Source organism: Aspergillus neoniger (genome assembly GCF_003184625.1).
Source record: "Aspergillus neoniger CBS 115656 unplaced genomic scaffold BO87scaffold_4, whole genome shotgun sequence".
NCBI lineage: Eukaryota > Fungi > Ascomycota > Eurotiomycetes > Eurotiales > Aspergillaceae > Aspergillus > Aspergillus neoniger.
In genome coordinates this window covers 398,449-412,317 of record NW_020291132.1, presented here as the reverse complement: position 1 = coordinate 412,317, position 13,869 = coordinate 398,449, and the positions used below count along the sequence as shown (strand labels likewise).

General features: G+C 48.3%; 6 protein-coding genes across 6 annotated transcripts; 3 read left to right on the top strand and 3 right to left on the bottom strand.

The window, feature by feature from the left end:
* Nucleotides 1-20: 20 nt before the first annotated feature.
* On the bottom strand, nucleotides 21-1,197 carry BO87DRAFT_300264 (uncharacterized protein; the record flags this gene model as incomplete). The annotated part of the gene is made up of 4 exons (XM_025619125.1): nucleotides 21-188; nucleotides 252-361; nucleotides 497-856; nucleotides 909-1,197. The coding sequence occupies 4 exons, from the start codon at nucleotides 1,195-1,197 to the stop codon at nucleotides 21-23; spliced, it is 927 nt and encodes a 308-aa protein (XP_025483647.1).
* A 259-nt stretch (nucleotides 1,198-1,456) lies between these two features.
* BO87DRAFT_393626 (uncharacterized protein) lies at nucleotides 1,457-2,512 on the top strand (the record flags this gene model as incomplete). Its single annotated transcript, XM_025625072.1, has 3 exons — nucleotides 1,457-1,622; nucleotides 1,682-2,238; nucleotides 2,321-2,512. The coding sequence occupies 3 exons, from the start codon at nucleotides 1,457-1,459 to the stop codon at nucleotides 2,510-2,512; spliced, it is 915 nt and encodes a 304-aa protein (XP_025483646.1).
* Nucleotides 2,513-2,788: 276 nt separating this feature from the next.
* BO87DRAFT_412805 (uncharacterized protein) lies at nucleotides 2,789-4,718 on the bottom strand. The gene is made up of 3 exons (XM_025626525.1): nucleotides 4,192-4,718; nucleotides 3,328-4,113; nucleotides 2,789-3,265 (listed from the first exon to the last, which is right to left on the bottom strand). The coding sequence occupies exons 1-3, from the start codon at nucleotides 4,642-4,644 to the stop codon at nucleotides 2,999-3,001; spliced, it is 1,506 nt and encodes a 501-aa protein (XP_025483645.1). The 5' UTR covers nucleotides 4,645-4,718; the 3' UTR covers nucleotides 2,789-2,998.
* A 1,139-nt stretch (nucleotides 4,719-5,857) lies between these two features.
* BO87DRAFT_403789 (uncharacterized protein) lies at nucleotides 5,858-9,225 on the top strand. Its single transcript, XM_025625805.1, has 4 exons — nucleotides 5,858-6,312; nucleotides 6,457-7,102; nucleotides 7,250-8,007; nucleotides 8,085-9,225. The coding sequence occupies exons 1-4, from the start codon at nucleotides 5,952-5,954 to the stop codon at nucleotides 8,981-8,983; spliced, it is 2,664 nt and encodes an 887-aa protein (XP_025483644.1). The 5' UTR covers nucleotides 5,858-5,951; the 3' UTR covers nucleotides 8,984-9,225.
* A 977-nt stretch (nucleotides 9,226-10,202) lies between these two features.
* BO87DRAFT_373064 (uncharacterized protein) lies at nucleotides 10,203-12,031 on the top strand. The gene has a single exon (XM_025622443.1). The coding sequence runs from the start codon at nucleotides 10,360-10,362 to the stop codon at nucleotides 11,779-11,781; it is 1,422 nt and encodes a 473-aa protein (XP_025483643.1). The 5' UTR covers nucleotides 10,203-10,359; the 3' UTR covers nucleotides 11,782-12,031.
* Nucleotides 12,032-12,542: 511 nt separating this feature from the next.
* On the bottom strand, nucleotides 12,543-13,779 carry BO87DRAFT_422196 (uncharacterized protein; the record flags this gene model as incomplete). Its single annotated transcript, XM_025627103.1, has 4 exons — nucleotides 12,543-12,936; nucleotides 12,989-13,368; nucleotides 13,427-13,524; nucleotides 13,590-13,779. The coding sequence occupies 4 exons, from the start codon at nucleotides 13,777-13,779 to the stop codon at nucleotides 12,543-12,545; spliced, it is 1,062 nt and encodes a 353-aa protein (XP_025483642.1).
* Between the last annotated feature and the right edge of the window lie 90 nt (nucleotides 13,780-13,869).

The following is a 13,869-nucleotide window of genomic DNA, read 5'->3' as shown; positions in this document are numbered from 1 at the left end:
ACTGTCAAAATCGCTCTCTGCTACCGGGAGGACTGGAATTCAATCCCACTCGCTTGCGAAAGGGTTCTCTTCCTACCAAGGGCTGCTCCGCCACCCGTGAGACCACTGGCGTGATCAATGATGCGCCGTAAAGTCGATATAATTTGGATTCCCTGGCCATGGTCCCACCTGTAGTGGGCGACGGAGTACTGAGACGTTTTGTCAGCCCCCATTCCTTATGGTCCCTGGTCATTTCCTTCGTTTCTACTTACTTTGCTATCGTTTCCCAATCGAATAAATTCCCAGATGTTACTGTCAGTTGCAACACCGTAGATAGCAGTGTCGTGGCGACCGGCCGCTCTCCGGGCCTGGTGTAGCATCGCTATTGTTCGTTAGAAAGTAGTCTAGTAAACGGTGAAGCTGAAAGTGGGTTGATCGAAATAATCCATCGCCAATGTCCAGAGCAGGAGAGGGGATAGGTGCCAACGTTAGAAAACAATATAATCTGTATACTGACCCATGTAAACGAGAGTTTGGTCCACGCCCATCACCCCCTTCCTCTTCGCCTCGCACACGACAAGATTTGCTTCCATCTGGCCAGGTTCTCCGTACCAAAGTGAGTAATCGGTCCTGCCAGTTACTAGCCATCTTTTCTTGTTGGGAAATGTCCATTCCATCTTCATGTCCTTTTCAAATTGCAAGTGTACGGATCGGACAGATTGGGTGGACGAGGAAGACATCCGATTCTGGTTTGATCTTTCCTCCCTCTTTGCTGCGGCGAGGGTGCTGAAGAGCACGGCATCGATTCGGGCCCGGGTATGCGCCTCATTGTGCGGCGCCCCTTCTGTCACAATATCTATATCACGTAGGCTCTCTCCTGCATTAATTTAGTAAAGACTTGATATAGTAACGCTCGGAAAGCGGCTTACTGAGATGTTGGGGGATTGCGATGCGATCCTTCGCCGACAGAGTCCAGTTTCCACCGGTTGAATCCACAGAGATGCCGAAGGTCTTCTCGACATCTTCGGGCTTAATACTAGTAACTGGCTTATGGGGGCAGGATGATCCTTGACCTTGCTGTCCTTGGCGTGACTCTGTCTTGGCTAAGTCGAAATGTCTGGAGATTTCTGAATCCAGCTCTTTCTTCTTTTTTTCACCGATAGATCGAGAGATGGCGGCCTTAATCCTGGCCTCGAGACGGTTAATTATCGCCTCCATTGCTGGTTCTTTATCTCGATTTTAGAAGATGAGGTTACTAAGAAAGGTGTTGAGATTTTAAGGTGGTGATGGCGAAAGAAAGAAAGGATGATGTAGTTGATATTTCGTCATTCTTTATATGGGTGGTTTATGACTTCGCATTAACCTCATACTTCAAGCTTTCACCGCATCTCTACCTCATCTTCACTCATTTCTCTCACCATCATCCACTTCATCCTTCTAAATTCCTTTCACTTCTATTATCGTCACACAGTACAAAATGGATATGTATAATCCCAAGGATATAGGGGTGGGGAATGACATGACTTCCCTTGCACCTTATTTCAGACTTGGTCTCGATCTCACTCGGGCTCAGAATGAAGAAGCGGAGAAGCCATGGCAGACTGGCCAGAACCTTACGGATGTTCAAATACCAGAATATCTGGGTATGTGATGATCCCCCGAAAACTATATCTAACGTCGCTTCTAACTACTACTTCCAAAGAGACTCTCTTGGAGGACTTTGCTTTAGGGCTCGGTTCTGGAGACTGTGACGCGAGATTGATTCGGCCTCGACTGAGTGCAATACTTATGGTGTTGTTGGCCAAGGTCTTGAAGGAAACTTGCACCAGTGGAGTTAACGAAGAAGATCCAGCAACTGAGTCTGCGTCCAACTCCGAGCGCCCTTCAGTTGACTATTCAACGCCATGCTGGATGGTTGACCAGAAAATCATTCTCCCACCTGTCACTGACTTCGAAACTGATACTGTGGAGATTACTATGCATTTTCTTCTACTGTACGGCTGCCGCCCAACTTTGGATACAAACGTCATTGTGCTCAGGAAACAGACGATCTTTCCCGATGAGGGCTGGGGGGTCCTTGCAGCCATGTGTAAGTTCATTCGTACCCCCTTGTCATTTCTAGAGTTGATGGACATTGACTTCGGTCGACCAGCCGCTATTCATCGCCAGCGGAAAGAGGCAGGCGATAACGGGGACATTTACGGAATCCATACCGATACCTATACCTGGAATTTCTTCCACCTGAACGATAGCGGCAAGGTACGGATCCCAGACACTTTTTGTTTATTGTTCTTTCTTATCTCATTTCTTCGTTTGACTGAAGCTAATGTATACAATATAGTATTCAACCAAATTAGATTTGTCCTGGTACTTGGACCAAAAGGAGGTCATCGGTCGCGTCTGCCATATAATAAGAGAAGCTGCAACTCTCTCCCGAAAGGTAGGAGGTAGGGATCCTATGCTAGGCGTCTTTGAGTCAGAGACCGAAGACAAAAGTGATGATGAGAAGTCTGATCAATGGTCGCTCTACTAAGGGAAACGTTGGTCTGGTGCATCGGGTAGAATCTTGCTTCTATCAAGTGGTTCTGCTGCCGTGTACTTGCTATTTAATCAGTTTGTCTTTGATTTTAATCTTTCAGTCATTGGCAATATTCAATTTCATCCTGTTCAGATTTTTCTACCTAATTGAGCCTCAAATGTAAGGTACTAGCTTTACAGGTATTCCATTAAAAAAAATGAGAATATGACCCGGAATATTCTTGGTGCTCTTAAACGCACAGTAATCATGAAATAATCAATCCTACAGTATAAGAAAGTTATCGCCGTAGCTAAATCTACCCAAATCAACGAAAAAGTATAAACATATAATTAACTGACACCTTTTCAAGCTATCATTCTTTGATTTGCCCACTACCTCGAATAACCAGAAAGCGCCCTGTTAGCTCGGGATAATCCGTTCTGAGTACGTTTCTTGTTGAGCACTTTAACATATCAGGCTAAGCAGTCCACAAGATACCTATCAGCTATACATCGATCCTAGAACAAACAAGTCGCACGGACACATAGTGTCTTCCGCCTTGATAAAATGCTCCCCTGGGGCTAGCACATTCTGCGTTTGAAAGAAATTGAGGTCAGGGAGTCCGAGGTTAAATGTCGGGAATTCGACTGATCCACTCATGTCTGCAGGCCCGACGTTGGAGAAGGAAGCATTCGGCTGATTATCGGAAGTAAATTGGATATCGAACTTCAATGTGTCACCTGAAACAGTCGCGACGGGCGTCGAGTTCTTTCTTCCTTAGCTTGAAGTGCTCCTTCATAAAGTAATTTGGAATAGGAAAGTTGACTTACGGCTTTGATACTCCCAGTAGTAGTGGCAGTATATGGCCCACCTTGAGCTCCATGGATTGGATCCATTGTGGTGTAGGACAACTCAACCGAAGCATTATCCCAGACCCACTTGTAATGAGACGTAAGCGGCGTACCGTCATCAAAAATAGACAGCATCAAAGGATATTTGTCCCAATCTACAGTGATCTCTCCTTTGCCGTTCACAGGCCAGCCACCGTTACTCGTTGATTCACCCTCCCAGACCTTTTCGGACTTGAACCTCAAAAGGAGGGTCGGATTTCGATATGCTTGATCAACCGTCACGCCGCCGCTACTCTGTAACTGATCCTTGCAGGCCTCTCCAATCTGTTTAAGGAGATAGTCATTCCGGATGAGTGTTTGAGAGAGAATAATACTCGCTTCATAGCCCTTAGGAATAGCCGCGATACCCCTCTCATGGGTAAGCTGGAACTGTGGTGTTTCCGCAGTTCCCTTGCCACTGCCGCCTTTAACTTTGATGAAGATGCTCAAAACACCTTCGGTAGCATTGAACCTGAATTCCTGTGGCTGCAATAAATCAGAAGTCTGATCCTTCTTGTTTGTAACCGTCCCGAGAGTGAAGGTGAATGAACTGAACTCCTCATTGTTGTTCAATGCATTCACCAATTTTGTGAGGCTATCGTTGAGCGGGTCACTCGAGTCAGGCATTGTGACAGACCAGTCGGAGTCCTGTACGTTCTGGAAATGGAGGATGATATTGTAGCTAGATTCGGCGTTATCGCTGAACTGGAAGGTTGAATCACTTGTCTATAGCGTATTGATATTCAGTATGTTCCGCACAGTACCCAATATGAAGAAGCTCATGATATGGAACATAAAACTAACCTTGGCCTGGCTGGTATCGGTTGACTCCCCATCCATAGCAAAGACCGGCGTTACCACTTCTAAGTAGGTTTCTTGATCCTTCCCCATGTCCTCATCACCCAAATCAGTATCTGTGCCATTAAAGTGCGCTACGGTATTCATGGTGCCTGATATCTTCCACGATATAGCAGAGACAGCAACATCGCCATGAGTGGTAGCGAGTGCCTTGAAGGATAGGGTTGGGTTGTCGAAAGTGAGGTTCCAAGTGTACATGAAATAATTGTCATCAGTGCCTGACTTGTGCTGGAATGAAATCTGAGCCTGATCAAACCTCTGAGACCAGTATTTCTTCAACAGGGCATTAAGCTTCTCCTCAGAGTAGCTGACAATCACATCCCAGCCATCAGTGGTGGTCTGGCCATAATGAACAAGACTCTGGTGGAAGTCGGCTCTGGATTGGAACACGGTCGACATAATGGGTAGATAGGAGTTTCCTTTAAGAACAATGTCAAAGAATCGATGAAATTGGGAAGTGATGCTGATAATTGGTTTCGAGGCATAGGATAGGCTTTATATACATGGACGATGGCACTTGATCCCTTCCAGGCCATGAAGTCATTTCAAGAAGCTACAATGGAATGGTCTTCTGACCTGGGCTCAAGGAATTGGGCCTGGACGGAGAAGGAGAGGATTCAATTGCCACCAGCTGAGCATCCATCTCACGGTCTATCCCAGCATAGGGAAAAAGACATCAATTGATCAAAATCTCGTACAGCCAGTAGTATCAGTGATATTCCTCTTGGTAGGCAAGATCGCCACCGAGTTGGACAGTGACGCCCAGAAATAACGCTTGCGCAGCGGTGCGAGCCACGATAGGTGGAGGATCACATCAAGGGCCCATAGCACGGGCTTGGGCTCTAAATTAATTGTCCTGGCGGATTTTCAGCTGGGGCGGGGTATATGCAGGGGGCCTGTTCGGGAAATACATTATATTGCAGGATCTGATCTGATGCAACCCTAGATACCATAAAAACCAGTCATAAATTAATTCTGAGGGATTTAAGAGGCAATAGTAGGGTTAATCCGGGAGATGTTTCCGGATAGACAAGAATAGCGGAAAGGGGCAATATAGATGAAGATCTAGGATCCGGGAACAGTACGCGTATCGCACTTATAATACTCCTCTTCAATACGGACCGAGCCTTTGATGAGGTCACCGCAGGAAGATGTTCAGCCCTAGTGGAGTTGTCTTTCGGCAGAGATTGGCTATCTCTCTTGATAGCCCGAGCGCTAGGTTTATCGCGACAGTCAGTCCAAACCCCGAAGGACCCTGTCATCGAAGTACACCTAGGAATTTCAACTTTCAGCTCCGATGGAGGTAATGTTGGCATGCAGCTCATATGATCGGCTGGAATCTAGATCTAGAAATTTTGCCACTGTAGGTGTTGTAGACACCTCACTACCGAAATACCTCTCATAGATTCATACTCAGCCGAAGTCAGCCGAAGGCATTGCAATTGGTACATGGTTGACTTTTGCCAGGCATTGGTCAGTTCCCTCAATTTTCGGGTAGCTAAGCTCCTCACAGTGCAGCTGATCATTGACTACAGGCCTGATGTGTTGATGGAGACAACATGATTTAAGAGCGAATCCCACCTCGAGAAGTCAAGAAAGAAAACCGAAAATCCTAGTCTCAGCTATTATATCTCTCTACAATCCGATTTGGTATCTCCCTTATACCCGTGAACAACTATCCAATACTTCTCATATCATTCTTCAGAATGAACCCCGACATTGTTGAATATCCTCTGGCAAACCCAATCTTCATTCTTTCAGTGTCCGAAGATGCCTTCGCACCAGTAACTGGATTGCAAGATGGCATTTCCCTTTATATTGAAAAGTTTTCTCTGAAAAGGCAGCTCGTCGCCGAAAATGATTTTGACGATAATAACAGCTCCACGGCTACTTTCAAATTGTACACTCATGAGATTGATGTTCCTGAAGAATCGAGTGACCCGGTGTCACTGGGATTGGTGGGAAAAGATGGAACAAAGGATCATCTGAATGGCGCATCTGGTGGCAACATCGAACTCTATGTGGAGAGATTTTCACCGGATAGTGTGAAGAAAATACAGATCAATGGTACAGTTGGCACCTTTCTTGAGTCTTCTGGTTGTCTTTGTCATCATATCGATATCAGCTGCACTGGCTTTTCTGCACTTATCATCCGGTTGTTAAGGTTACTTTCGCTAACTAGACGATTTATTTTTTCTTTCATCCATACAGTTTCTGGTGGTCACGGCTGGGATGGTATCCCGACTACAGAGGACGAATCTCCCGCCGACGGTGGCGATGGAGGTGATGGCGGACATGCCACTGTGCTTCTAGGGAGGCTTTTGAGCCAAGCGATAATCCTCTCGGACTCGCTGTTAACAAAGCTTAACAGTGATGATAGCCAATGGCCAATCGACTTTCGAGACACTGTTCGCACCTGGATCAGCACGATGGATCAGGAAGAAGTCAAGGATATCTATGCCCTGCCGTCTTCCATGAAAGATGCGAAACTGATCCTGAGCGGATCAAAAGACACCTTTACATCGGGTGTTGCCAAGGCATATCAGAAGCTTTTGATGAACGAAGACTCACTGCTTTCCGAGGTGACTAAGAGTATAAATGCCAACGGGGGAACATATGGTGTTGGAGGGACCAGCGCCCAGGGTCAGGGGCAATCTGGCAAGAGTGGATCAAATGGTTCACATCAATCCTTCTTCATAGACTCCACCTCAACAGTCTTAAATTCCACTGTATGCTACCTACACCCAGTTGAGTGCCAAATGCTTCTTGATAAGGCCAGAGCTCTTTTGTTCCTTGACAACGACGACCAGAAGGCCAGCGCCTTACGATACCTTCAGCAACTCCAACGACGATTCTGGTTCTTCGGAGATCCTTCTTGCCCTGATGACCTTTCCGCTACCAATCTTGGATAAGCATATCGAAAAGCGGAAGAATCATTAATGATTGTTTCCGGAGCAAAGGATGAGGAGCCTGCATCGATACAACAGCTTCGATCACTTTATAGCCAAGTGGACAAAACCATCAAAGCCCTTGTTACTCCCAAAGATACATATGGAGATCAGAACCTCAAGGTTCCGAGGGGATCCTTTGCCTTCTACAAAGAATACGCCGACCGGTTTCTGAATGACCTGCAAGAGATTGAGAACGCATATTTGGGGTACCTGAACAATGATACTGATGCCCAGGAACAGGCCCAGGCAGTTGCAAAAAGAGGCTCCCTATGTGACACCTCCAAGGATCAGATCCAAAATTCGATTGTCGCAGTAAAATATGATCTGATAGCAATAGACTCCAAGATTGCCGTGGCCCAGGAGGATATGAGAATAACCAAAGTACGCCTGACAGAAGCCATTGAGGAAGTGGAAGACGCGATAGCCAGTGCTTTCAAGTTCAAATTTGGAGACCTCCTTAACGGACTCAGTCAAGTTGTTTCGCTGAAAGGCGATATCACGTCCACGCTGAATGTTGTCAAAGCGGGCGCCAAATGGGCGTACGACAACGCCACTAAGATTTCCAAAGACACTGGGGTCGGCATCAACAAGTCTTACCTTGTGAGCGCTGTCACTCAGATCGAAGGCTCCATCGAGGATCTGCATGAGGGGTACACGGTTCTGGTCGATGGAGACGCCCAATTCGATGATCCAGGCTGCGAAAAGTTGCTTTTATTGGAAACAGAATTGAACAAGCTACTAGCCGACTTTAATGCTGCGCTTGGAGTTGAGGTTCTCCACAAAGTCAAAGAGTGTTTCGGTCAATATATTGGTGAGTTCGACCTAGCTCTAAGATTATACAACGTCTAATCTCAAGAACATGTCATTGCTGATGTACATCAACACCAGAGAAAGTACAAGCCCGAAACTCCGCGGTAATGGAATACAGTGCAGATGTACAGCTTCTTGTCAATTACCTAGAAACGATCGAGGGCCTGAATACCCAGAAGAAGGACATCGTCCGTGACGAGTACAATGTGCTCGGACTAGGATATCCTACCTTGACCGCGTTTATGCGCACACTATACACCAATTCACTCACCACTGTCCAGCTCTGGCTTAAGAAGATGCAGCAAGCTTATGCATTTGTCGCTTTGGATGAGACGAACATCATCGGACATGCACTGGAGGGTTTCAGATTCTCACAGTTTACTTATGATATGCTTAACCATGTCCGCTCGGATCTCGATAGCTACTACGCGCAACGAGTCGAATCCTGGGGCCAGTCCATGCAGTCACTCAAGGGTGTCACCTACCCCATCCCCAATGTCCAGCAGGATCTGCAAAACCTTACAGCCGACAACAACACCATACAATTTGCTATAAATCCTGAGACCATCAACCCGGACACCCAAGGGCTCATCTTCGGAGAAGGAAGAGTCGATATTCGACTGATGACCATCCGCTGTTTTATTGATGGCGCAAAAACAGACACTGGGTATCTCGATCTTAACCTCGTACATACCGGCCAAGAGGCCATCGTCGATGAAGTGGGTACAGTCCATAACTTTGACCACCAGCCAGTGGTGACAAACTTTCGCTACGTGATTGAGACAAAAGACTACACAGGCCCAGGAACAGTGGATGGCATCATCGGCACAGCTTCCACTGACGACCAGTACGCCATGGTTGGACCGTTCACTACATGGCAGATCGTGATCAATTCAGCCAACAACCCAGGTCTGGATTTATCGGAAGCCAAAGACCCGTACCTGGAGTTCGACATTGAATTTAGAACCCGACCATAGAGAATCTGCCAAGCTTTGTTGGCTCCCTGCGCTAATGTTGTCTGACTTTTGCTTTTGTACTGAAAGGAAGGTGATATTCTCCGAAGTGACCGTTGCATAGTGTAACGCGGCCCATCAGCTGGTGTCGTGTTATCCTTCTTCTGTCCTACTTGTCATTGTACCTGGGGTTGCATGTCTTAATTCGTGGCGGATCTCCGCAGCCCTGGCACTTGCGTTGCTTTTACTCCGGGTGATCGGATGTCAGTCCATTGTATGTCCTACATGTTTAGTTAATAATGCTACGACTGCTCTTTCTTTCTCTTACATGCATATGCACTGAGCTCATTATGGTTTTGGTTAGATATTTTTGTTAGTAATTGCGTATTTTAGACTTAGTGCCCGAGATTTTGGAAGGACAACTTTCTAGTATGTGGATATATTTCTTTGGCCGGCAAGGTCTACAAAGCATGAGGGATGTTTATAGATCCTGCGTTCCAGCAACATTCGAATGGATCCTCAAAGCGTATTTTCTTTTTGAAATAAGCTTGAAATAAAGACATCAACGAATACACTATCTGATTGAACCGTGGGAAGGTATTCTTACAGCATGCATCGCCTAGCCTCGTTCAGAACCCATGTCATCATTCTCAAGGTTCACACAGTATCGCACAGCCTTACCCCTTCGGATAAATGTGGATTTACATAGTGGACCGTAAGCAACACGATTGCCTATTTTGAATTTTCGATCAAATTCCACATACCCTTCCCAATAAATAGCTGATGTGAGAAAGAACAAGTGTCCATTCACCAGCAAGCCAGCCTGAGATTGCCGGGCCATCCGACCAGCCAAGGATTGCGGGAATCAGCCCGTCAGACGGGAAAAGAAAGACCGACAAAAGAACGAAATCAGAATGCAAGAGACCGTTTGTAACGTGGGGGCCAGACGGTGGGCTGTGAGAACGAGGCTAGAATGTGGAGATTCAGGGCGCTAATGCATGATCAAAACTCTATTGAATTGCTGACTGCTATAGCCTGATTTACCCATTAGGCGTTCTGTCGCGGGAAAGGAATGTGTGATTCGAGGGGGAGAGAAGTGTGAACGGAGAAAGCCGTGTCAGAACTGTATCACAACAAAGAAATCTTAGTGCAGGATACTATAGGCAGATTGTGAGTGATGAGGAGGGTAGTGATTGCAGTGAAGTTCTTACAGGGGTGGATGGAATAGTTGGTAGGGCTTGCCTGGAGATCCCCGCCCGGATGATTTACAAGGCTCTTGAATTACTCCAACCAAACATCAGTTAAAGGAACTTTTTATAACTCCTATCCAAACTATACTGTTCCCTCTTACACTCACCCATCCACACCACTTCAGCTGCCATCCTATGGTAACCCCCACCATGTCCTGGACCAAACAAACCGACCACTGGAGCCGTCCCCTAGACTGCCATGACCGCCTCTTCCAATTCATCGGCGAGTCAGGCAAACCACTCGGTCGCGAACACTGGCTCACCATCGGCGCCATCCAGCTCGACTTCCCCAACAATAACAATAACCCCGACAAGATCATCGCACAACTCCGCAATGCCTGGAAATCCCTCCGCATGCGCTATCCCGACATCGCCGGCGAACTGCACGCCCACGAAAAGCGCTACTACCCGATCACAAGCCCCGAAGCCCTAGAATCCTGGTGCAACAATACCTTCAAAATCGAAGAATCAGAGCAATCCGCGGACGACCTCTTCACCAACAAGCTGCACATCACAGACCCGCACGCAACCGCGCACTGGATCCCCAGCAGCCAGGAATTCTGCATCGTCTCAGCCCACTGGCGCTGGGACGGCAGCGGGCTTGCCATGGTGCTAGACCAGTTCCTCTCCGAGCTGCAAGCTCCAACCATCAACACCATCACAACCTCCTCCTTCGACGGCAGCGAAGCCACCCGGCTCATCCCCTCGCTAGACGCCATCATCGGCATGCCTGCCTCCCCCGAGGCCAGAAACCCCGAATGGTCTCGTCGCGCCGACGAACTCCTCGCTACCTTCCTCGAAGGCCAACCCTCCATCGGCCTCCCCGTACTCAATCCCGCAGCCTTACCGGCGAAGTCTCTCCGCACGGAGCATGTCGTGCCCGCGGATCAGGCGACCGCGCTGCGTCGCGCCTGTCGTGCGAGAAACATTACCCTCACGACAGCTATGCATGCCTCTGCGATTATTGAGACGGCGCGTGCTGCTGCTGCTGCTAATTCTACCAATCCATTGTCACGCTACATCTCCTGGCAAGCCTTCGATCTCCGCAAATACCTGCCCCCACCCTACGACGGCCCCATCCACGGCCCGTCCCTGCGCATGGTCGGCCTCCCGCTGAATGTCGAAGCCACGCCGACAACGAACTGGTCCGACCTCGTTGAAACCATCCAGCCGCTGTACCGTCAGTCGTGGAACTTGGCTGACAGTGACATGATGTTTGTCAGGGCGCCGTTCGTGGAAAAGGCCACGGCTATGTTCCAGGCTGCTGCGGCAGCGGGCGCACCGCAACCCACGGAGCCGAATATTAATAGTTTGGGGTCTGTGGATCGGTTAATAAGGGAGAGATATGGGGAGGTGAAGGTGAAGGGTTTGGTGCTTATGGTGCAGATGTTGGCGCAGCAGTTGTATGTGCATTGTTGGAGTTGGAGGGATGAGTTGCATTTGAGTGCGAGTTACAATGAGGCGTATCATGAGAAGGGGTTTGTGGAGGGGTGGTTGAGGGCGATGAAGGAGAATATGGTCTTGAATTTGTTGGGGGATGAGACTAATACGAATAAGGGTGCGTTGCTTTGATGGGGATGTCTTCATTTTCCCCTTTATATTCGTTTATTTTTGTTTATTCTTTTCGGGTTATATTTTCTATCTGGGAGTGCTTTAGATGATTGATGAATGACTGTTCTAACGATTTATAGGATCCATTGTGGGCTGAGTTGTCGATTAGTATACATTTGATACTACCAGGAGGTTTGTATATTTGTTAATCTAGCTGTGAGGGGGTTGAGGAATGCATCTACTAAAGCTATAAACTCTCAGACAATCAATTGATTAAATGCAGGAGTTGGAATTATTCGGAATTACGTTTCAGTCATTAATTAATATATACTGAGTAGCAGTAGTACCAGTGGGGCAATCACTCCCTCTCTCACCAGTGGACTCTCATCCGCCTGTACGATTGTGTAATTTGGAGAATGAAGGAATGAAAGAATATCCGCACTTAGCTCAGAGCTGTGTGTGACACTAACTGAGGACCTCAAAAATACGATTCACTCACCCGGGCGGAACTCGGCCCAACTCCAGCTCATCAGCGCTAAATACCCTTCTGCAACTGGGCTGGAACCAGTACCCACATATATATCCCTACGGTCCCGGCACGCTAAAAAAAGCACCAAGTTTAGCGGCATGCAACACGATTCCGACGCAATTTACAGATTTGCTTTTGCTGGAGAGGGGTTGGGGTTGGGGGCGGAAATTTATGGACCATCATTGCCCCGGAGGGTTGGATTACTATTATTGAACGAAGAAAAACGCAAAGAAATATTGGGTTCAGACCAATGCTAGACCACATCAACGTCTACACTCTGCTTCACGTAGATGTGGCAGGGGCCGAGCTGGTCCATCTTGTACGACTCGCCATCCCCGCGCGTGATTTCCGTCTGCTGGGTACTCAGCAGCGGATCTTCCACCCGTCGATAGGGTGCGCTCTTACCTGCCGGAGCATTGCGCGGCGTGTTGTCGCTTCCGTAGGGATACGGTGGCGAGGGCGACTTCCCCGTAGACATCTTTCCCCGTGCCACTCGGAATAATGGGGCGTAGGTTGGTAGACATGCGCAGAGCGTGGCCACACCCAGCTGGACTGATGACCAGACCATTGTCTCGGGGGCCCGGACCACCTGCGGCGTGGCTGGAATCCACAGATAGGAGAGCTTGCAGATACTGGCAATGCAGACTCTATTCCATGCGATCAGCAACGAATTCCAACATTGTCAGAGAGAACACTCACAGTCCACCCAACAGGAATATACCGGTGACCTGAATCTTGCGCGTGCGACTGAGCTGCAGCCTCGTCACCACATACACAGGCAGAAACAAGATCATAACGTCGAGGAACAGGTTCGTGAGCTCCATCCCTAACCAGAGCCGACCACTGGCAATGCAGTATTCCGCAGCGCCCATCGCATCCCACAACATGTGAATGGGATGACACTGGAATATGTTGACGAACAGAACAATGAGGAACCAAGCAACGCAGAGCCCGGCTGTCACATAGTTCAAGATGCGGTATATCTTGGAAATCTTGAAGAGACCGTGCAGGAAGGCTAGTACCGACAATTTGACAAAGCTGATGGTCGCCATGAAGAAAAGGTCGGCGACATAGAGTGTCTAGGTCGAGAATTCAGTCAGTCTCGCGCACACATACGGACGGCACCGCGCAACACACCTTCAGAAATGACTTAGCCCATACCATACCCCCAATGTCTGCATCGGCGGCGAACTCGTTCAGGTCGAAGGTGCCTGGGCCGGGTCCCGCGACAATATCTGGGTGACCATAGGATCAGTAACCACTCTTTCCTCGTCTTGAATTATTCGAGACGTCGACATACACTGGATTAACAGAGCCGCAAACACCGACATGCATGCCAGCGATAACAGAAGCAGGCCGTCGGATAAGGGAGACCATTGTCGAGTCATGATTCTTACCACCAACCGGAGAGCGACCGAGACCACCGCCAGCGCCAGCATCGAGATGGCGGCGCCCAGGTTGTCCCGGCCGGTTTTGCCGATGTGCTTCATCCTGACGGTGGTGTGCTGGGGTAGATTGAGAAGCACGAGCAGCAGGCCGGAAAGAAATGGGAAAACGCGGCCGGGGTTGGTCCCTCGCGA